Raw genomic sequence first — 23,721 nt, 5'->3', positions numbered from 1 at the left:
TCTGGCCACATATACTACATCTGTCGAGACCGACATCAAAGGCTATAGAGTTGACTATATTTCCCTCCATTTCGCCTAGCTGAGTGAGTCATGCCATGTGTGCTTGATTAAGTTGGCTTCCCTTGGCTCACTACCCTATATAAAGGGGACCTCCATTTGGGCCATGCATAACATCCATCACCCCTTGCCCTATTCCCTGGTGCTCCACTGCCACCTTCTCTTTCTCTGCTAAGACTATCTTTGGTTCTCTCATCTCCCACCGCCAGTGGTCTCCGGCGATACTAGTTTCAGTCCTTAGCCACCTCAACCCCTCTCCGTCAACAATGATCAATTGACCCTTTTCAAAGTTAGGCTGTCATTAATTTCCTATTTGATCTTATTCATGAGCTTTAATCAAACTTTGTTCTTGGACCTAACTTAGCATCTTACTAAATACTGACAATTGTGAGAACAACTTAGTCTGCATGTTCAATCAGTTATTTCTTATATTTCAGACTTCACATTAGATGTTCCCCCTGCCTCCTCTTTTTCTGGAAATTAAGTTTCCTGAGAATTTTTTTTGCTAGATATCCACGACTACCTCAATAGTTTACGAACCAAGTACTGTTTGGTGGTGTTCAATCTTAATGCAGATTAGATATCTTATCTTGAGTTGGGTATTATTTGACCAGTCAACTAAGTTGTACCAATTTATGTAATGTATCATATTATATGGTTAGAAATAATAAAGATTTTCAATGCAAATAATTGTGTGCTTATTTCACTTTCATTTTTTCTCTTTTGTTGTACCTCCACCACCTACCACTTCAATTCATCCTCAATAACAAGGTCAAGAAAATTGCACTTGCTGTCTAAAGGTATTTGGTCCCCTTTTGCTGTCATTCCTTTTCTGCTATTTTGATTCTGAATTCTAATTCATCTCATAAACACTTGAAAAAAAAATATATATATTTTTATCCATGTTCAGGTCATATTAATTCAATTAAATAATTTTTTTAATTTATTTATTTGTGAGCTCAAATGACTAAATAATTTGAATTATTTGTTAAACTCATGCTAGATTGGAAGTTCAAGCTCCTTTTCTCTTTCTTTATGTTCGTTTTCTTTTTGGTGCCTCTTTACATTGTGAAGTTCATAAAATGGGCTACACAAGGGGCAACCCTCCCCTGTTGCCTTCAATTTTACAATCTTGAAGGTGGGATTCTTGAAAACCTTTTCTCATCTCCTGAAGTATATGTCTGTGTCTCTTGAATCTCATTTGTATAAGCTTTTTTTCACACCACTTACATTCTCACTAATATCCTAATCCATTTTCAAGCTTAAATCCCCCAAATCGGTTCCCATCAGGATAGGACCAAGTCATCAACTAGGAGAATTAGGTCTGATTTCGTGTCCTCTCAAGGTGATCGTAGGCGTGCTTGGTTCTTAGGAAAAGCAAGAAGCTCGAAGCTAGGCCCAACAAAGACATGCAACCCCACAATACAAATGTGTCGAAATAGCATTCTCTTCCCATACACACCATTGATTCCCCCATTAGAACCACCTGGTTTGAGCTATCTATGTTTGCATCGTAGACCAGAGCTGCGACTAGACCGTAGAGGATTGAACCGAGTGGGATGTTGGTTATGAGAATGTTGTGGTTGACCCCAGCACTGTTTGGTCCAAATAGCTCTGATGTGATCGACACGGCTGCTGCAAATACAAACCCTGAGCTAAGCCCAATCATGGCAGTGGCGGCAACTAAAGCGGTCTTGCTGCCTGATAGAGAAAGAAGAAGGAAGGCGATTGGTGTTGGCACAAGTGCAAGCATGAACCACCCAGTCCTCGCAAAGTACACCTTGCTGCATTAGTAGTAAGCACTTTCAGTGATTACACTCCCACATCTTTTTATAAGGAGATGCATTTCATTCAAAGTGCCATTTCTGTCAACAAAAAGAGTGAGAGGACTCAAATTATATGAACTCTGCTAAATGCATGATTACTTGTGCTAGGCGAGTTTGAGTAAGGGCAATGTTTTAAATATTGGCCATTATATATTGGGATTTTGGACTTTTGATATTGTTATTCATCGATATATTGGGCGATACTGTCCAGTATTTAACCAATAAATGGCTGTATCGCTGTTACAAATACTGTTATTTAAAACTGAGTAAGGGTATGATATGTATTCGTGTCTAGTCAGATGTGCAAAACCTAAGGTGCACTTCTAGTAATTTGACTTGCACATGAAATTGCAAGTAATGAGGTTCATTAGTGAATACTTACTCACGTAGGAAGTCCGGCGCAGCTGAAAACAAGCGACCAAAGAACGAGCATGCAGAGTAGAGTGTGACAATGGAGCTAGTCTGCGAACTGTATCCAAGTGACTGTGAAATCTGCCCTAGATTATTGCTGTAAACCAGCCCGATTGTTCCACCGCAGAAATAAGCTAGGTAGTATAGCCAGAAATCCCTCCGACGTACTACCCACTTGGCCGGATGTTCCTCACCAAGCACCGTCAACTGATCCTTCTCAATCAAAGCAACACAACACCCTCTTTTCTCTCTTAAACCGAGTGCATTATTACCATTGAAGGTAGTGCCATCAGCGCTCGAAGTCCCACTTCCGATGAGTTCTTTGTGGAGTTCAAGGTCATCAACATCAACCAAATTGAATCTTGAGCCTTCGAACCGGAAGCTAGAGTGGATTGTTCGACGAGCCCAATCCCTAGCATAGATGATGCCGGGGGTACCCAAGGGGATAACTAGAAGAAATATGGCACCGGCTAAGAGGATACGAGCGGTTATTGCGTTAGATGACAGTGAGTTTAGGAGGAGGAGATAGAGGCCGGTGAAGACTGCTAGGATGTTGAGGTAGATGAATATGAGGGAGTCACGGCTAACGGCATCAGCTGGAAGGGATTGGATAGGGGGTTGCCGGAGGAGCGGGGTGAGAGCAGCGACGGAGGTGATGAGGGGGACGAGGGCATTGAGAAGAAGGTAGAGGGTGTCTTCACTCGAGTTTATGGCGTTTGCGATGAGGTTGTAGAGAGCGGCGCTTACGCCGTTGTAGCTGATGCTGAGGGCCAACGCCAGTGGCCGGTTGGCTGAGAAGTTTTTGATGCACAAAACGTAGCAGACTGTGTTGAACCAACAGATGCTACAACCAGCCAGCAAGCAAAGAACAAAAACCTGTCATGGATTCACATTGAAGCAAAATTTAGCATGGAAGATGTTGGAAAATACTTAATTTATGTTATGCTGTGTTTCTTATTTGTCAAAAGCAATGTATGTAAAATGAAATTATGTTCATTTTTACTTATATACATATATATATATTTAGAATACAAATCTATGATCTGACAGTCTTGAGGGGTTGTCTGTGGATAGTGAAAATGAAGTGGGTTTCTAAATCTGCAAAATAGATAAAAATGCACACACATGCCACAGAATGTGCACAAAAAGTTCGAGTGTGGTTCAGATCACCTAAAAGATGAATACACAACTTTTCTGTGTCAAGGGAATTGGTATCTTTAGCACTACTACAGACACAAAACTGATCACATACTATCAATTGCTTGAACAATAAGTCTTAAGTGTACAGAGGATCAAAGAATAGGACAAAGATGTCTCACAAGGGTGTCTCATTTTGTGTTTGGTCACTGTATTGTTGCTTAAAAGACAAAAGCTTGGTCGCATAATATCAATTGTGTGATCGGAGTTACATTAAGCCACACAAATAAAATAGTTACACATTATATTCGAAATGATGTGGTACACTTGCATCTTATCATTTAATATTATATATATATATACATATATATATATATATATATATTTGGGTCAAGAGAAGAGAAGTGGAATAGGGAAGGTGGTATGCATTCACAATGATAGAACTCAAATCAAGTTTTATGTTTGGCAAGGCAGTGCCTCAACCACCAGGCCAATCCCTTAGAAAGCTTCTTTATAAAATTATATGATTTTAATTTGAGCGAGTTCGGTTTAGTTAAGGGCTTCTCCAGCCCAACCTCAGTTGAAGCCTTAAACCATAAACCCTAAACTCACAAATAATGTGTAGTAATTTTTTTTTTTTTGGAGGAATAATGTTTTGGTTCATAAAAAACATAGCACTAGAGTGGGTAGCTAAATGTGTGAAATGCTGTAGCCTTTGTGTTCTTTAACTAGTCATTTGATCAGTTTGTTGAAGTTGTTTTTGTGCAATTTTCCTAACTATTTGAATTAAAATAGTAGTTTAGCTAGCCCAAGAGATGCTTTTAGGGACTCAAGTTTGCCTGACTTTTTTATTTTTATTTTTAAACTTTGATATGTGTTTTTTCTGGCTTTGAAATTGGAGGAATTGGAGTAGTACTTAATTGCTTATCTTCGTGAAATATATGATTCCAATAAATTGATACTGTTTAATGGAAAATTTAATTATATGCCCCAGCTATGACATTTGTGATATTAATTATGATTAATGATTTGTTGTAGTAATGTATGACTTTTAAGATTATAATTTTGGTTATAATCAAATTTATTTATTTTTTATGCTTTATGTAGTGTTTGATTATGATTTTTTTTTTTAATTTTACTTTTTAGATGATTTCGTTATGATATTTGGGATGACTTAAGTATGATACATACTCTTTGAGGATGTGTTTCTTAGAATGATCTTATATATATATATATATATATATGTTTAGGTAAAAGACTTCATTCTGGCCTTTTAAGGAACTACAAAAAAAAAAAAAAGAAAAAAAAAAAAAAAAGAGAAGAAGAAGTAATTTTTTTAACCAAAAAAAAAATAAGAGTCAGAAAGTTTTAAAAAAATTATTTGTCATCAATTAAAAAAATTAAATATCACATCAAATTTTTTACTCAAATAGAAAAATTAATCTTTGCAACTTTTCAAATGTATTAATTTTTCAAAAAAAGTTGAAAAAAACTAAAGGATTTTTACATAAAGACCTCGTAAACTATCAAAGCGTATAAATGGATCTCTTAAATTATTGAGAAATATTGTTTTGCCTCCTAAATTATCAAAAGTGTACATAGGAATACACCAAATTATTGGCGTATTTCACTTTGATCCTTTCTGTTAGGGATTCCATTTGTAAGTTTTTTTACAGTTTATAAGGTTTTATTTATACACTTTTATAGTTTATGGGGGTCAAATAGATACTTTTCAATAGTTTAGTGGGCTTCCATGTAAATAACCTAACTAAAAAGCTCTCTAAGAGCATCCACATCAAGCTCAACAAGTTTTGAATCAAATTATGATCTAAGAGCTTGTTTGAGAAGAGTTAAAATGTCTAAATAAGTATAAAAAGACAAATTAAGTTAATTTACTCAATGAGACAAAATAGTACATTTAAATCATAATCATTTCATTTTTTCTCATAATCATCACATCCAAACTAAAAGAATTCAAAAGTTCTTCCTAAACGAAACTAGTTTAGTCAGGTTAAATTAGTCAAAAAAAAAAAAAAAAAAATCAGGCTAAATTAATTTTTTACGAACGAATGCAAAACATTACTTACCATCCATTAGACTCTCCATTCAAACTTTGTTTTATTAAAAAACTATTTTATTATCCATTCTTTCAATGATTTATATTAAGAAAGTGAAGTGAAATCAAATCTATGAAAAACTAATAGACAATTGAAAAGTCAATAAATAGTGGCTCAACAAATTTGTAGTTATTGTGACAAACATAAATAATAGTTAGTCATATTAATTTATTAAGACGGACGAAATAATATTTTCATAGTTTATAGTTATATTTAGCTAAAAAATTAACTTGGTGAGAAATATATGAAAGAACTGTTAGAAGGAAAGGAAGCAGGAGAAACTGTTGTGGAAGGAGAAGAAGAGGAGGAGGAGGAGAAGGTAATGTGCAAAGAAAGAGGGCTGATGAGGATGATATGTTGAATTACTTCATCACAAAGTAAGTACATTGTCTGCCAGTCAACATAATGAATGGTAGATGAGAATATGGTTTGCTGGTGGTTTGAAGGACATGTACTGACTAACTGAAAGCCAATACCTTACTTGGGTTCCTCAGGCTTTTTATAATAAATAAAAATTGAAAATTCCAATTTTGAAATTTTAAAGAGAATTTCAGTGATATGACAAGGAATGAAGTCTACATGTGATGTGATGTGTATGTCTATATTTTATTTTTTTTTTCTTTTTATCTTGCCGCATCACGAGAGTTTTCTTTAAAACTTCAAAATTAGAGCTCTCTATCATTATTATTTTATAATTCCTAACATACCCACCCTTCAATTATATGACAACTGCTTACACAAAATGAATGCAATAAGTGATACCAAGCTTGGGATTTCAACCCTTGAAAACTAGCTGTCTGTTTGGTTTGGTTTTGAAAATAATTTTTGGGTCCGTTTGGGAAGGACTTTTTCGGGCTTTTTTAGCTATTTTAGCCACAAAAGACAAATCTAACTCATAATCATTACTCTTCTCTCACAAAAAAAGTAAAAAAGCTAAAAAACTCTTCCCAAACTAAGCTTTTTAGCCCAAGCTAAAATAGTCAAAAAAACCAAAAAGCCGAAAAGCCAACCCACTTCCCAAATGGAGGCTTTGAGAGTTTAACATTTAAATTTTGGTTGTTTTATAATTTTTTTAAAAAATTATTTCAATCAATTTTTCTATCTTTTCTCTTATTCTTTCACATTTTACACATCAATCACTCACTTTTTCTCTCACACCTACCGCAAAAAAAAAAAAAAAAAAAGTTACAAATCATCTCAAACTATAAAATTATAAATTATTTTCAAAATATACAACCAAATAAATTTATAAATTTTGAAAACTCTTTTTAAAAATTTATCTTTTAAAATTGATTTCAAAACTAAATTTTTTATCCAATGTGTAGCTTGGTAGAGAATAGGGCACTCTACCAACCATATGGCTTCTACCTAACATTCCAATCCTAAATTGCCCTTTACAAATTTATGATATAGTCACTAATTTAATTATTTTTTATTTAAAAATTATAGATGGTGGCTTGCAAGTAAGGTTTAGATTGAGAATATCTAGTATCAAGTTGTATTCGTGTCAGAATCTCCTTCACACTAACTAACCTGTTTAATTACTTGACCTGTTTATATACATGTCAATCTGAACATGACAAGAATGACATAATCAACACACACATTGGTAACCATTTAATAAATAACAAAAAACACTTTAATATGGGTTTGATTAAACTAGAAAAAAAAAAAGATTTAAAAACAGATAAAAAATACAAATAGACAATCAATATGTGCATTTCAACATATATATTGAGGGAAAATTGTAATATTATTGGATGAGGTAAGAGTGCTATTTATATAACAATTAGATTGAAGGACTTAGTTACATCAGATTTATGTTATGCAAGTTTGAAATGGGGAAATTTCACTTTTATCATTTAAATTATTGTTAATTTTAATTTTTTCTATTTCATATATGAATTATCAATTTCATCTACTTAGTCTTTAGAATTTTTTATGTGACGTAACTTGAAACAGTCGTCTAAATTAGCAATCGTTGAAGCTTAATTTGATAGCAAAAATCATTTTAGAATTTGATGTACTTAAGTGAGGTTGGGGAAAGGGAGAGAGGATGAGGGAGGGAAGAAGCGTGGAGAAGAAGATGGATGTTTGGTTGTAGAGTTCGAGTTGTATAATATAGTGTGAGTGAGAACATGTCTGTTTTGTTAAATTTATATTTTTGCCCAGTAGGTTAGGCTTGAGTTTTTAATTGGGATTATCTAAACTGAAATAAAAAACTTTAGAGACTAAATAAATGAAATTGATTGTTTCGCTATGAAATAGAATAAATGACAATAGTTTAGCGAATAAAAATGAAATCAATCCTTTGATATTAACCTAACCTGGTTTGCATCGGGTCGAAAATTCACGCCTAGTTATAAATGTTTGGGGCAAGAGACAGACTTTTAGGAACAAAGGATTATAAATGCTTGAACAAAGAATTTTGCCCCTTGCTATATAACAAAGCACATACTCAGAGACGGTAAAAGATTAACGACTTGAATCAGCAAAGTGAATTAAATATCGACTTACATGTCCGCAACAGTCAAATCAATGATTTGGAGGGAAGCTTTTCCTATATTATGATTCTCTACTGATGATTCTATTAATTTTGAAAACAATTGGCCTTGTCATCTAGAGATATTTCATAATCACTTTTGGATAGGAAAAAGTATTAGATAATAATGGAATATTATATGAAATTGTTAATATAAATTTTCTGATAAATAAAGAATTACAAAATACACTAAATTAGGTATTCGTTTGTTTTTCAACTACTTGACATACATTGATAAGTTAATATAATTTCACTCGTAAATTTTCTTCTACGTCGACTACTAAATAATTACCCATTTGGTAGATGTAGCGCAAGCTTAGTGTGTGATTATAGAGCACTCAAGCAAAGAATTGTGAATTCTGCTAAATGTATAGAGGCTTCCAAACCTCTTGAAATAGACAAATTCCCTTAAATACCAATTGTGTTCTTTCTTTTACCTTCACACAAAAAAGAAGTAAGGAAAAGGATATTTTGAAACATTTCATGTGGTGTAAATTTGGTTAGTGTTGGCTTATTCTCCTTCTCTCATGTAATTTCAGTTACTTGTGTTGACAAGTTTTTCATTCTCTCAGCATGACAATAGGGTGGTCCATATTTTCAGAGAATAATTTTAGTGATTTGATATGCATTGAAATTTTAATATGGTAAGACAACTACTGAACTATTTGTAAAAATTATGATTCGTTTGGTTATTTTTTTTTTTTTCATTTTTAGTACTTAAAAAAAAAAATTGAAAATACCAATCACTCTTGTATCATTTATATATTTTTTTAATTTAATTTTTTTTTTCTGTTGAAAAACAATTCTTGAAAATTCAAAAAATCCTCTTATTTTTTAAAATGTGAATTGTTTTTGAATTATTATTTTTTAAATATTTTGTGCAGCCAAGTCTATCAAATTTTACATCAAGGATCAATTTCACAAATTTTCTTTTGAGATACTTGTAGGTGAAAAGTCAAGATAGAATAGCCAACCCTTGACCCAATCATCTTCACATAACCACCACAAAATGACCTACTGTGGAGGAGAGAGAGGTGGTTCACTCACAACCAAGGCTGATCATTCTTTATCAAATTAACTTTTTTAAGCAAAAGTAACTTAGAATAAAAACATTCGAAAATAAATTTGTTCACATAGTTTGTTAGTAAGTGTTTGAACAAAATATAAAATTTAGTTAGTCCAAAATTATGAATCGTACATTCAAAAAATATATTAATCTCAAAAAATATATAAAATTTAGTGTGTGAATTCAAAGCCCACAGGCTTTCCCACAAAATAGGAATCCATAGCGAGAAAATAGAAAATAGAAAAGCAAACAACTTTCTCAAAAAATTATGGAACAAATAGAAAACAAATAAAGAGAAGAAACCCATTCAAAATTTGTTGGAAAACCGCAAAACTGACTATAAAATAAAAATCTTCTTAACTCATACACCAAACAAATAAAAAAAACAATTAACTCGTGTAATATAAGAAACCTCTCTCTCGTTCACCTACAAACACAAAACCGAAGACAAGAAAGAAACATAAAGTTCATATCAATTTTTCAGAAATGCCCTGCTTTTAAAAATCCTATAATGTGTTTGGTTTCTGTATCCTAAATCTCAACAAAATGAAAATTAAATCAAATAAAAAAAGAAAAGAGTAAACTATGGTCTTCATTTTCATTTTTTCTTAGCTTAAGCATCTCCAATGAAACGCAAATTCAAGAGAGAGAGAGAGAGAGAGAGCTAACCAAGAAATAAGGCAAGGTGATGAGTCTCTGAATGACAAGCCATTGAAGACCATAACCAATGAGACCGATGAAAGCAGCGATGAACATGACAACCCACAAAGGGAAATACAAGAGAGACACCCCTGAACACCACCCGAAGGCCTTTCCCATATCCGACGCCACCGATAGGCAGTTGAGTTGTAGCTGTGAAATCCCCAAAACCGACTTCAAATCCGATGAGTAGGATGAGAAGTCGAAGTTCGTCCCCGTAAACGCCTGTATCCATGTACTCGCCACCAATATCATCCATTTCCTTGACTGCCCCACCATTATTCCTCCTCCTCCTCTCTCTCTCTGTACTATATCTATGACAAAAGGATATATATACAGGGAAAGAGAGAGAGAGAGAGAGAGAGAGAGAGGAGAGGGAGAGAGAAGAATTCCTGGTGAATCTTTCAGGGTTTGTCTTTCAGGAGATGGTTAGGTTTTCTTCTTGTCAAATATTTGTTAGGTTGCATGTATATATATGTATGGTTTTCAATTTTATCTTCTGTGTGAGTTTGTTAGCAATACCTATAAACGAGGGAAAAATATTTAATCCTCCGGGGACGTGGTGTTTTGATTTGATTTAAGTTAGTTGGGAACAATGGTTCTAGTATACAATTTTTTTTTTATAGGTCAATTTTTCATATAATAGTTTCGGAATACTACGTATTTCATTATGCTTCTCATATTCTTCAGTCACATAATACCTTACTTATCTACCCTTAGATCCACTGTTTTGTGAGTAAATCATCCCTATAAAAAATCAGATTAATCAGATATCGATAGTTACATGTTTGCATGATGCTTGTTTTTAAAAAATAAATCATTTCATTTTTTTTAAAAAAATGATTGAATTATATGGTTATCGATATTTGGTCAATGTAATTTTTTACATGAATAATTTATAAGCAAGTTTAAAATATTCATATTACTAAGCTTTCATCTGGGAATAATTTTTTTAGCTTGATTTTTTGATTATTTTAATCTAGTTAAAAAAGTTTAGTTTGGGATGAACTTTTGATAATTTTATAATTTTGTGAGAAAAAAAAAATTATAATTTAAATGTGACAATTTTATTTTATTAACTTTTAATATATTTTATCTTTTCGTGAGTTAATTTATTGTCAAGCATCTTGATAAACTGCTGCCCCTAATAAGAATCCAAAATAAGTCCACAGAGCACTAAAATGGATCCTCCAATTAATTCACAAGGAGGGTGGAGTTCGTTGGGATGGGTTGGGATGGTTTGGTACGTGGCGAATGGTGGACCATGGTGAACCATATTGAATTTGAGGCGTACATGGGGTTGGGCCAGGGTTTGAACGTTTGATGAGCATCCTTAACGGTTAAGTTAAAAGTGTAAATTATACCTATTTCATTTGAAATTAGGGAAAATACAATAAATTTTAGGATAAAAGTCATTTTATTCCTTATAGTTTGACGTGTGAGCACTTTATTTCTTATAGTTTAAATATAATTAAAAAAATTTCATGTAATTTTGGACTAAAATGTAATCGTCAATACCTAATTATAGATATGAAATGACTATAATATTCTCAAATTTTATATCTTTTTTTGTTATTTTCTTTCTCTCTCCTCTCTGATGCACATAATTTGTAATGTCTAACATTAGTTCAATTAATTATAAATTTTAATTATTTATTATAATTCTTAAATTTGTATTCTAATTTTAATTTAATTATATTTTATATCAAAATTAATCGTAAATATTTAATTATTTATTATAACTTTTAACTTTTTAATATAATTTCAATTTAATTATATTTTAGATAAGTTCTTAATAATTTTTTTTTTTTTTATTTAATTATTTAAAAAATTATATTTTAATTTACTTTATTTTAATTAACATATTAATCTAATTTTAAATTTGGAGAAATTTTGGATAAAATTGTCTTTTTATTACATTAATTTCACTCTTTTGTTAGAAAACTAAACCCTCGCTAAAAATAGTGTCTGATATACTTTGTGCTCGTTTGGGATGTCCCATTGGGACTAAGATAGCTATATAAGACAAAATATGTTATTTTAGTTAAATATGATAAAATGTCACATCCGATCTATAATTATTTCATTTTTTTTCTTACAAAAGTCAAAAAACCTATCCTAAACGAAACTTTTTAGTCCCAGGCTAAAATAGTTAAAAAAATAAAAATCCAACACCCATCCCAAACGAACCTTTTATGTTAGTTTGGATAGAAAAATTAATTATGACACTTTAGTCCAAAATTAACTGACACTTTAGGGCCAGAAAATGTGAGAGATGCCTTCGAGAGTATTGAGAATTGGAAATTATTGTTGTGATTTTAGTGAGCTATATGATGTGATAGGTTGTTGGGACTTATTTTATAACTTTACGTTAGTTGATTATCGTGTTGTTTAATTGTAGTATGGTTATCGTGTTGTTTAGTTGATCTACCTTTGGAGAATTGAGAGTATTTTAGAAATGATTTTCAAACATTTGAAAGTTACGAAGTTTTCTTTAGTTATTCAAGACGAAATGGAAAGTTAAAATTTTGGATCCCTCTTCAATGCCAAGAAATGATTATGATGAAAAGTATGCCTATGTATATATTTTGAATAACGAAAAAGACTATTTATGAATATAGTGTATGGAATATTTATGATCATATATGTGTGGGTAAAAATCTGACCACACTGTCCGTTTAGTGATTCAGCAGGAAAGCACAGGCAGAATAGATGGCTTTAGCAACCTGTAACAGAAAGAAAAAGCTCCGGCGGTGGTTCTTCCACCCGGGGGCACTCCGACGATCAAGTCAGTATATTTCTCAAAGATAATCAAGTACTAAACTGAATACTCAAAACATAAATTGCATACCTTAGACCCACGGGGGTGCCTCTCTTTTATAATATACTCAATCCAAGTCCCACTAGAAGTATGACTTCTATGAACTCCAATCTTAGTGCTTGTTTTGGACTCTTTAGGAAATAGAGATAAACTCCCCAAGAGCTTCATCCTTATCTTAATTAAGTCCCCTCTTTGCCTCAGGACTCTTGTCCCTTATCTCGGATTCCGATATCTTCGGAGATAACCTCGGCTTCTCCGAGATTATCTCGGCTTAACTACCAGGACACGTAGCACCTCGGCTGACACGTCGGCGTCACCATGCCACGTGTTGGTATTCAGAAAATACATCCCCATAACTGCCCCCTAGGTTCTATTACCTCGGCATTCTGAGGCGATGGAACCTATTCCGATATTTTGTCACTTTTTTTCTGAGTAATGGCTCAAAAACTGATTAGCCAAGATTATCTACTTTCAGCCGACGTGTTCTCTTCGGAGAACAAGGCTTCGGTCGTACTCTCCCACGCGCATGAGCTGTCATGCATATCTAACTGTTTCTTCTACGTGTTTCGTCTTCATTGGAGCGTGTTAGTAACGCGCCTAAAGCTGTCTGTTCGTTCGTCTGCGCCGTCTGACGCGTGCGTTACCCTAGGCGTAATGATTGCCCTAATTTTGCCGCCGTTTCACATTTTTGACAAAACTTTTCTTTTGCCTCTATCTTTTCTTCACTTTTTCATTCCGTCTTCTTGCTCTTTCTCTCTCTGAAAGCTCATTCTTCTTTGAATCTGCCATTGCTTCAATCTTTCTTCTAGAACTGCTCTTAATCCCTCATTCTTGCAAAGCCTTCTTTGCTGTTGTAACCGGTTTCTGGGTTCGGCGAGTATTGCCTCGGCTTCATTTGTCCTGGTAAGACCCTTTCCTTTAATTCTTCCATTCTCTTTATGTGCTTTTGTCTGTCTGTTGCCATTACTGATCTTGTTCGAGGTCTTGGATTTATTTGTATCTTGAATTTGTGGCTATACCTTGAGCTTCTATGCTTTTTCATCATTCTCTTTGCCGCTGTTCTTGATTTTTTTTTCTTCTGTATCTCTATTGTTTCTGAGAACTACACCTTTGTTCTTGAATCTGAAATTTCGTCTTTGTTTTCTCTTTTTTGTATCTGCCCCAGATCTGTGCCCTCGATTTTTATCTTCATAGTTCATAGATTTGGGATTTGTCTGTAGAACCCTTAATCTTTAGGGAAACTTGAAAAACGCCCATCTTCTGAAACATATTCCTCTTAGTTTAAGCCGACATAATGGGTATGTGGAGGCATAGGGTAAATACCCCAACAAAACTTGAATACTTTAGGCAAGAATTCTCTATCCCAGCCGACGTTCATCTCAAGCTGGCTGGGGATAATGATACCATCGTCCCCACAGACCATACAATGCCTTTTCCAGTAGTTGCTTTTACCGAATGTGGACTTCGGCTTCCACTTGATCCCCTTTTTCGTCAAGTTCTCCATTTCTATAAGCTGAACTCCATGCAACTTACTATCAATTCCTATAGGGTAATTAACGGTATTATAGCCTTAGCTAGGCAAGAAAACCTTAGAATCACCCTGGCCGACCTTCAATATTGTTATACCATGTGCCCTCTTGATCTGAAGGATAGGGGTTTTGTCTATTACCTTAAGCCGAGATCCACTCAGTACAAAATTATAGCCGACCTCCCAGACTCCAACAAGGGGGCTGGAGATGATTTTCTTATTGCTTCTGGAAATTGGAAATTTGGCCCAGATGAAGATGTCCACCTCTACCCTCTTCCTCGAACAATTACAGAGGGCAAGAGTAAGAGCCCTGAGTCAACACTTAGTTGTTTTTTATTTAAGACTTTAATACTTTTTGTTTCTGACGTCTGTTTCTTTGCAGATCATCATCAGCCACCGAAAAATTTTCGTCAATCCTTCTTCCCAGGAACAGATCTGAAAACACTTCTTGGCCTTCCAATCCTTAAACGAAAAGCCCCAGTATTACTAAACTTCATCCCTACATACAAATCCACCTTACCCGACGTCCCAAGAAAAAGGAAGAAGAGTCTTTCTCCACCCACAGCCACAACCTTAACTGCTTCTACATCCCGAACAGATCAAGAGTCCACATCTGACCCAGCCGGTCTTCCATCAACTTCGGCCCCCTACTTAATACCAATTCCTGAACGTAAACGTCGACGAAGGCTTGTAAAGACTGCCGAGATGGTTCGTCCAAGGCCTATCGTTCAAGACCTTCTTGCCGATCTTCCAACTGACGCCGAGGCCGCACCAATGCAATCAATGCTCCCACCCAAACAAAAGAGAGTTAAAAAGGCCCAGCCTAAGGCCAAGGCTACAGATGCCGAAGCTGAGGATGCTGTGCCTATTTCAAAGCTGGCAGAAAGCAGGAAATCAGCCTCTGTCTCCACCAAGAGGTCAGCTGAGGGTCAACCCTCAGGATCTACACAATCAAAGAGGCCAAGGTCATCGTCTGCGACGACCTCGGCTTCAAAGAAGCCCGACGTCCCCTGGGCCCCTGATCTATCCCTAGAGGATAGGCCCATTATGGCTAGTGAAAGTGCTGACGACATAAATGTTGCTGTCGCCCTTAGTACTGCCCTTCTTCTACCAAATGACTTGGAGCGAAATGGCAAGCTTAGTGAGTATGAAAATTACGCTCTTATGCTCCAACACTCCGCTCAAGTAAGTATTTCTGTTTGTATATGTGTTTTTTCCTTCTGTTTCTTTCTGAGAAAATTTTCTGATACTTCTGTTTTTCTGTAGGCCATTCAGCATGCCCATTCGTTTTCCATGCAATCTTTTGAGAATCGTCAAAAGTTGGTTGATATGAAAAGGGAAGTGTCTTCAATGAAGAGAGAAATAAGGGCCCTTGAAGCAAAAATGAAAAAACTGGAGGATCAGGCCGAGGCTGCAACGAAAGTCCAAACTTTAGCTCTTGAGAAGGCCAAAGCTGCTGAAGCCGTTAAAAAAGTAGCTGAAGCCGAGAAAAGAGAGGCTGAGACTAGGAAGGCCCAAGCGGAGAAAGAACTTCAGCAGGCTCTGGCCACCAAAGAGGCCGAAGTCAAAGAGGCCGATGAAAAGGCCTATGCTCAAGGTATGGCCGATGTCGCAGAAGACTACAAGCTTCAAGTCAGGCAGGCATGCAACAGGGGATTTTCCCTTGGTTGGATGTCCTTGATAAAGAAGCTTGATCTTCCTGCTGACTCGCCATTGCGTCAGGCCGACGCTATTCCTTTACCATTTCCTCCACCTCCTCCTGAAGGTGAATCAGAGTCTGAGGCCGATGCCGTGGATGAAGATGAAGAAAAAGATGATGGTGAGGCCTTGGTGAGAAAACCCAAGGATGCTGCCGAAGCCAAGTCCCCTCATCCTGCTGAACAGGTTATGGACTTAACTTTGGATGAGGAGGGTGATGAGGTTGAGGGGGCACCCAAGGAGACTGCCACTGGGCAGCTATCGCCCAATCTTCTCTTGGTAGAGAAAAGTGTTGAGTCAATGATCGCAGAGATTGATGCTGAGATACAAGCAGAAAAAGTGGCCGACGAGGTACCACCAGAGTCGTCCGTGGTCCCAGTCCCTGCAGTGGCTAACACTGAAGAATCTTGAAAATGTCTTTTTGTACCTTTTTTCCTTCTTTTTCTGTACTTTGCACTTTGTACTTTTTTACTTTCTAGATAATGCAAAACTCCTTCTTTTGGCCGATGTGGTTTCTTCAATATGTAACTGCAACAGTTCCTCCTCTGGATGTTTTAATCTTGTGATATTCTGTTGACTGCTTCTGCATAGTCTTGTACTTAGAAAATTTTTTGCATGCTTCCTTATGTTGCTTTATTTGTGCAATCTTCTCGGGATTACATATCTCGGATATAGCAATAAGACTTTTACTTCGGCAAGATACTAACTTGCAAACTTTTCATAAATTTCAACAAGTATATAACATATATTTCGGAATGTAAACTTTGCAAGCTTCTTCTCAATTCTTAACAAGTACTAAATGGTAATCTTAGTCTAACCTACTTGTAAATTGCTACAAATTTCAACAAGTAATGAACAATATACTTAGCCTTTATTTTAACCTGTAACTTTCTGTATACCTCAGCGGGTGATCATACGTCGGCTTAACATAAACTTGTAAATTGCTACAAATTTCAACAAGTGTTAAGCGTCTTCCCTAGGGTTTAAACAACCCACATATTGCTATGAGAACTTAAGCAATAACCTCGGCCTATCTTCGACTTGTAAATTGCTACAAATTTCAACAAGTGAAGATAAGGTATCAGCTTAATTCCAACTTGTAAATTGCTACAAATTTCAACAAGTGAATTAAGGAATAATCTCGGCTTAACTTCAACTTGTAAATTGCTACAAATTTCAACAAGTGAAGATAAGGAATCAGCTTAATTCCAACTTGTAAATTGCTACAAATTTCAACAAGTGAATTAAGGAATAATCTCGGCTTAACTTCAACTTGTAAATTGCTACAAATTTCAACAAGTGAGGATAAGGAATCAGCTTAATTCCAACTTGTAAATTGCTACAAATTTCAACAAGTGAATTAAGGAATAATCTCGGCTTAACTTCAACTTGTAAATTGCTACAAATTTCAACAAGTGAGGATAAGGAATCAGCTTAATTCCAACTTGTAAATTGCTACAAATTTCAACAAGTGAATTAAGGAATAATCTCGGCTTAACTTCAACTTGTAAATTGCTACAAATTTCAACAAGTGAAGATAAGGAATCAGCTTAATTCCAACTTGTAAATTGCTACAAATTTCAACAAGTGAATTAAGGAATAATCTCGGCCTAGCTTTGCCCGAGTTTGATATGTCTTCAATAAACATCCATGCATAACTTTATCAATCATACATGTTGAAAGGATTCTGAAAAGACTTTATTGATGATATCAGCCAAACAATGATGTTTATCTAATGATAGAAAAATTTCAAATTACAAGTATTCCAAGGTCTGGGTAATGCTTTGCCCTCATTGTCCTCAAGCCGATATGCTCCATTGCCTAATACTGAAGTAATTCTGTAGGGTCCTTCCCAGTTTGGGCCAAGCTTGCCCTCCCTGGGATCCTTCTTGTTCCCGACGACTTTTCTTAGGACTAGGTCGCCAACTTGAAAATATCTTGGATTGACTTTCTTGTTGTAAGCTCTGGCAAGCTGTTGCTGGTATACTGCGAGCTGAATTGCAGTCTTCTCTCTTCGTTCTTCCAATAAATCCATGTCTCGGGCTAAGAGTATGTCATTGGTGCCATTCTCTACTCCCTGGGTTCTGATCCCTGGGATGCCGATCTCCAATGGGATGACTGCTTCTATGCCATAGGCCATGGCAAAGGGGGATTCTCCTGTTGATCTTCTCGGCGTAGTCCGATATGCCCAAAGTACGTTGGGCAACTCGTCCACCCACTTTCCTTTTGCTGCCTGGAGCCTCTTCTTTATTCCATCCAGGATTACTTTGTTGGACGCCTCTGCTTGCCCATTGCTTTGAGGAAAACTTGGTGTTGAGAAATAGTTCTTGATCTTGAATTTTGCACAAAAGTTTTTGATAAGTTTACTGTCGAACTGTGTTCCGTTGTCGGCAACTATTGCTCTTGGAATCCCAAATCTGGTGATTATGTTTCTCCAAATAAAATTCTTGACATCCACATCTCGGATTTTGGCAAGAGGTTCTGCCTCTATCCATTTTGTGAAGTAGTCTGTTGCCACCAGCAAATATTTTCTTTGCCCAGTTGCTTGGGGAAGTTGTCCAACCAGATCCATGCCCCATTGGGCAAACGGCCAAGGGTTGGATACTGGGTTTAGGTCGGCAGCTGGCTGATGTATCAAAGGTGCAAACCTTTGACATTGCTCACACTTCTTTACATAGGCTTCGGCATCCTTTTGCATGTAGGGCCACCAATACCCTTGGGTAATGGCCCTATGGGCTAACGATCTGCCCCCAGCATGGCTTCCACAAATTCCTTCATGAATCTCATAAAGAAAATCTTCAACCTGCAAAGGGTGTACGCACCTTAAGAGTGGTCCAGTGAAGGACCTCCTGTAGAGATGGCCTTCCGCTGTTAGACTGAATCTGGCCGATTTCAGCCTAATTTTATGTGCTTCTTTATGGTCTTCTGGCAGTTTCCCCTCTTTTAGGAATGCAATGATTGCATCCATCCAGCTTGGTCCAAGGCCCACGCACATTGTTTCTTGTTCGGTGCTTTGTTTATCTATACTCGGGGCCGACATGTAGTCGATCATAATTGTCCTTGTTTTTCCAGTTTGAATTGAGCTGGCCAGGTTGGCTAACGCGTCGGCGTGGGTGTTGTCATCTCGGCTAACTTGGAGTAATCTGCAGTTCTGGAATAGGGCTGCCAGTCGGATGACTTCCTTTGCATATGCCGACATTCTTTGGTCTCTGGCTGCAAATTCTCCTGTTGACTGGTTAACAATTAGTTGTGAATCACAAAAAACAATTACCTCGTCTGCCTCTGCTGCTGCTGCTAGCTTTAGTCCTGCAATTAATGCTTCATATTCTGCTTCATTATTGGAGGCTTTGAACCCCAGACGGATGGACTGTTCTACAATTTCTCCATCTGGAGATATCAGCAGTACTCCTGCTCCTGCTCCCTGGCGGTTTGAACTTCCATCGACGAATAGTCTGAATGAATCGCCGATGTAGATGCTGCACGGTCTGAGTTTTTCTTTCTCTTGCTTTTGTTGCTGGGATTCTTTTTGCTTGTTGGGACAATGTTCATTTTGGCTCGGTGGAGCCTGATGTGTGATGGCTTCAGGTGTGAGTTCTGCGACGAAGTCGGCCAAAACTTGGCCCTTTATTGCCGTTCTCGGCCTAAACTCCAGGTCAAACTGGCCCAGTGTTACTGCCTATTTTGCTATCCTTCCTGTTAAGTCTCCTTGATGTAATAAGGACTTCAGTGGGTGCTCTGTTAGAACCACAATCTTGTGTGCCTGAAAGTAATGGCTCAATTTCTTTGAAGCCATTACCAAGGCTAGCATTAATTTTTCCAGTGGTAGGTACCTTGTTTCCGCGTTAGCCAAAGTCTTGCTTACATAATAGACAGCCTTCTGCTCCCCTTTTTCCTTTCGGATTAGCACTGCACTGACTGCGTGTTCAGAGACTGCTAAGTACAAAAACAATTCCTCCCCTGGGACTGGGTTAGAAAGGACCGGGGTTGTGGTCAAGTACTTTTTTAGGTCGGCTAAGGCAGCTTCACATTCTTCCGTCCATAGGAAGTCTGTGGCTTTTTTCACCAGGTTAAAGAAGGGTCTGCACTTGTCTGAGCTTCTGCTGATGAATCGGTTTAGGGCTGCGGCCCTTCCAGTGAGCACTTGAACTTGCTTTGCCGATGTTGGACTCTGTAGTTCCAGGATGGCCTTGATTTGGTCTGGGTTGGCTTCAATGCCCTTTCTTGTTACCAGATATCCTAGAAATTTACCTGACCCAACTCCGAAGGCACACTTCGAGGCGTTGAGTCGGGGCCGATATCTTTTGAGTATGTCAAAGACTTCTTTTAGGTCGGCAAGATGACCTTTTGATTCCTTGGTCTTTACGACCATATCATCGATGTAAACTTCTACCGTTTTGCCAATCAGGTGTTTAAACATCTTTGTCACTAACCTCTGATAGGTTGCTCCTGCGTTTTTTAGCCCAAAAGGCATTACCCTGTAACAGTACAGGCCTTTCGGGGTGATGAACGCGGTCTTCTCCTCATCTGGAGGGTACATAGCAATCTGGTGGTACCCTCTGTATGCATCTAAAAAACTCATCCTTTCATGTCCCGAAGTGGCGTCTACCAGCTGGTCGATTTTGGGCAGAGGAAAGCTGTCTTTTGGGCAAGCTTTGTTGAGGTTGGTAAAGTCTACACAAACCCTCCACTTGCCATTCTTCTTTTTTACTACTACTGTGTTGGACAACCACGTTGGCTACTGAACTTCTCGGATGGCCCTGACTTCAAGGAGTCTGTCTACCTCTTCCTCTACTGCTTCGACGTGCATTAACGTTGGTCTTCTGGCTCGTTGAATCACAGGCTTTGCCGATCTGTCGACATTCAGACTGTGGCAAGTGACCTCGGGGTCAATGCCAGGCATTTCATAAGGTGTCCAGGCGAACGCCTCTATGTTTGCCCTTAAAAAATCTTCCAGTTCCTTTTTCTCTTCTCTAGCTAAGCCTGAGCCGAGAAGAAAAAATCGTTCTTCGTCGCCCTCCTGGACGAGGATTTTCTTTAGCGCCTCTTCGCTTTTCTCGGCTGGTTCTTTCCCGACGTCTTCTAGGACTTCTATGTCCTCATCTTCAACTTCTGCTTTCTTTGGCTCCCGTATACTACAGGTGGACTTTATTGCTGCCATGGAGCAATTTTTGGCTTGTAGTTGATCCCCTCTGACTTCTTCAATCCCATACTCTGTTGGGAATCGGAGCAGTTGATGCAACGTCGAGGGAACTGCCCCCATTGCATGCAACCACGGTCTTCCCAAGATGATGTTGTATGGTGAGGGTGTGTCAATTACCAGGAATTCCGTCCTGATCTTTTTAGTGCCGGCTTGTACTTCTAAGCTTGTTGCACCCAGTGGCCATGTCGGTGTTCCATTAAAGCCGACCATCGGGCCGCTTGATTGTTCTAGGTCATCGGGGTGAAGGCCTAGCTCTTTGTAACATCTGACATACATGATGTCACAGGAGCTGCCTTGATCTATTAGGATGCGTTTTACTTGGCACTCCCCAACCTGGAGGGATACTACCAAGGCATCATTATGCGGATGTTAGACCAGTTCTAGGTCGGCTTCAGTAAAGGCTATCATCGGCCCTTGGCATTCTTCTGGCCGATGTCTCTTTTCCCCGATTTGGTAGATATGCTGTAAATGTCTTACCCTCTGGGTTTCTCCTCTGACTTCGTTTTCGTTGACCCTTGAGTGGATCACGTTAACCACCCTCGGTTCTCCTGCTTGTGGTAGCTGTGCTGGGGGAGGGGGTGCTGCTGGTGCTTGAGGCAACCTTGCCTGCTCTTCCCTTGTTCTGGCCTCATCGACCAGGTCCCTCAGAAGGCCTTGTCTTACCAGGTCCTCCAAGTGTGCTTTTAAGGCTCTGCAACCTTGAGTTGGATGCCCTTCTTCATTGTGGTAGGCACAACGTCTGCCAACGTTCCTACCCATGAATTCCCCTGGTGCTCTTGCCGGAGCCCTGAAATAAGGTTGATTTCGAATTCGTTCTAAGATTTTATGGATCGGGATCCGAAATACCGTTGTCACCGCCTGTTTATTTCTTAATTCTATTTCTTGTTTGGTTGGCCCATTGTTGACTCGGCCTCGCTTTGGCGAGCCGTTTTCCTTTTCTTGTTTCACCTCTTTGTTTCCCGATGTATCTTCTTCGGCCCTGGCATATTTCTCAATTCTTGCCATGAGTTCTTCCATGCTTTTTGGCAATGTTTTTGCCAAAGACTTTCGTAGTGGGCAGTCATCTTTCAGGCCGTTCTTGAAAGACACGACTGCTACTTCCTGGTTGCATTCGGGTATTCGGTTGAACACCTCGTAGTATCTCTTCGCATAGGCCCTAAGGCCTTCTTCTTTGGTGATTCTTAGGGCCATCAAAGCATCAACCCTCAGGGGTTGCAGCTTGTTGGTCACGAACCTGGCCACAAACATCTCGGCCAAGCCTTCCCATGTCTTTATGCTTCCTTTTGGTAACTTATGGAACCAATCAGATGCAATTTCCCCAAAGGATGAGGGGAATACTTTGCAGAGCAACGACTCGTTTCCGCTATATAGTGCCATTGAATTTAGGTATAGCCCAACATGAAAGTTTGGATATGACTTACCATCATAGATTTGAAACCTCGGCATACTGAATCTCTTGGGCGGTTCGAATCTGTCCAGTTCCACCGAGAAGGCTGTCTTCGGTTTTACTGGGGAGTTTACCTCGGCTTCTGCATTCTGCTGCCTCCTCTTGAGGTAGTCCCTTAGGTCTTCTTTGCTCCTCCCTGGAGCTCGGCTGTCTTTGGATTTTAATCTTTTTGGCACACTGCTTTCGGCCTCGAGGTGGGTCCGTTTGGGTCTTTCTTCATGGGTTGTGTCAAAGTGGAGTATTTGCCCCTGAACATGTCGATGTTCTTTGGGGTCTGGATTCTTCATGTGTTGCGTCCTTCGGGACTCTTCTTGCCTCGGCTTTTCCCGCCCGACTTCTCTGGGAGGCCGGTGAGAGTGCCTTCCGCTCCTGGTATGCTGAGGGACCTCGGGGATTGTTTTTCTTCCGCCCTTTTGGGTGTTGGTTGCTGGTATCGGCGTATCTTGCAGCGGGTATGGTGGCTGCATTACATTATTTTGCATCATGAAGTTAACGACTGACTGAAGGTCTGCCAACTTGTTCGCCAATTCTTTTACTTCCTCATCCCTCCGTAGGCACCTGTCCCTCCATACCTGGAGGTTATCTTCATTGTAGTACTTTCCTTGGTTTGTTCTTTTTGACGTGTCGCCCTCCAGGTTTACGTCGTTCTCTCTGTGACCCTGGTCACGGGCTTCTGTATTGTGGTTGTTTCCTTCAATGTCAAGATCAATTGGTCCGTTACTCCCAGAAGGAGCGTCATCCCCAATATTTTCCTGCTGTCCGTTACTGGCCATCTATTCTTCCTTCGTTCCCACAGACGGCGCCAAATTGTGTGGGTAAAAATCTGACCACACTGCCCGTTTAGTGATTCAGCAGGAAAGCACAGGCAGAATAGATGGCTTTAGCAACCTGTAACAGAAAGAAAAAGCTCCGGCGGTGGTTCTTCCACCCGGGGGCACTCCGACGATCAAGTCAGTATATTTCTCAAAGATAATCAAGTACTAAACTGAATACTCAAAACATAAATTGCATACCTTAGACCCACGGGGGTGCCTCTCTTTTATAATATACTCAATCCAAGTCCCACTAGAAGTATGACTTCTATGAACTCCAATCTTAGTGCTTGTTTTGGACTCTTTAGGAAATAGAGATAAACTCCCCAAGAGCTTCATCCTTATCTTAATTAAGTCCCC

The 23,721-nt window shown here is 38.1% G+C and overlaps 1 protein-coding gene across 3 annotated transcripts in view; it reads right to left on the bottom strand.

Annotated features, from left to right (window-relative positions):
- Window positions 1–1,061: 1,061 nt before the first annotated feature.
- Window positions 1,062–23,721, bottom strand: part of LOC114299699 (protein NUCLEAR FUSION DEFECTIVE 4) — a 54,917-nt gene continuing 32,257 nt past the window's right edge. The window contains exons 1-3 of one of the 3 annotated variants that reach the window (XM_082869218.1): window positions 9,826–10,431; window positions 2,266–3,170; window positions 1,062–1,922 (exon numbers count right to left, since the gene is read on the bottom strand). In XM_082869218.1, the coding sequence (XP_082725344.1) occupies window positions 1,847–1,922; window positions 2,266–3,170; window positions 9,826–10,134 (1,290 nt within the window). In that variant the 5' untranslated portion in view covers window positions 10,135–10,431 and the 3' untranslated portion in view covers window positions 1,062–1,846. Of the gene's footprint in view, window positions 1,923–2,265; window positions 3,171–9,825; window positions 10,432–23,721 lie in introns of those variants that run through there. The other 2 variants (XM_082869216.1, XM_082869217.1) reach the window with 2 other exon arrangements.

The sequence above is a fragment of the Camellia sinensis genome, chromosome 5 (genome assembly GCF_055761805.1).
Source record: "Camellia sinensis isolate YWXY chromosome 5, ASM5576180v1, whole genome shotgun sequence".
NCBI lineage: Eukaryota > Viridiplantae > Streptophyta > Magnoliopsida > Ericales > Theaceae > Camellia > Camellia sinensis.
Note: the sequence above shows the minus strand (reverse complement) of the source record. Positions and strands in the feature narration are given on the sequence as shown.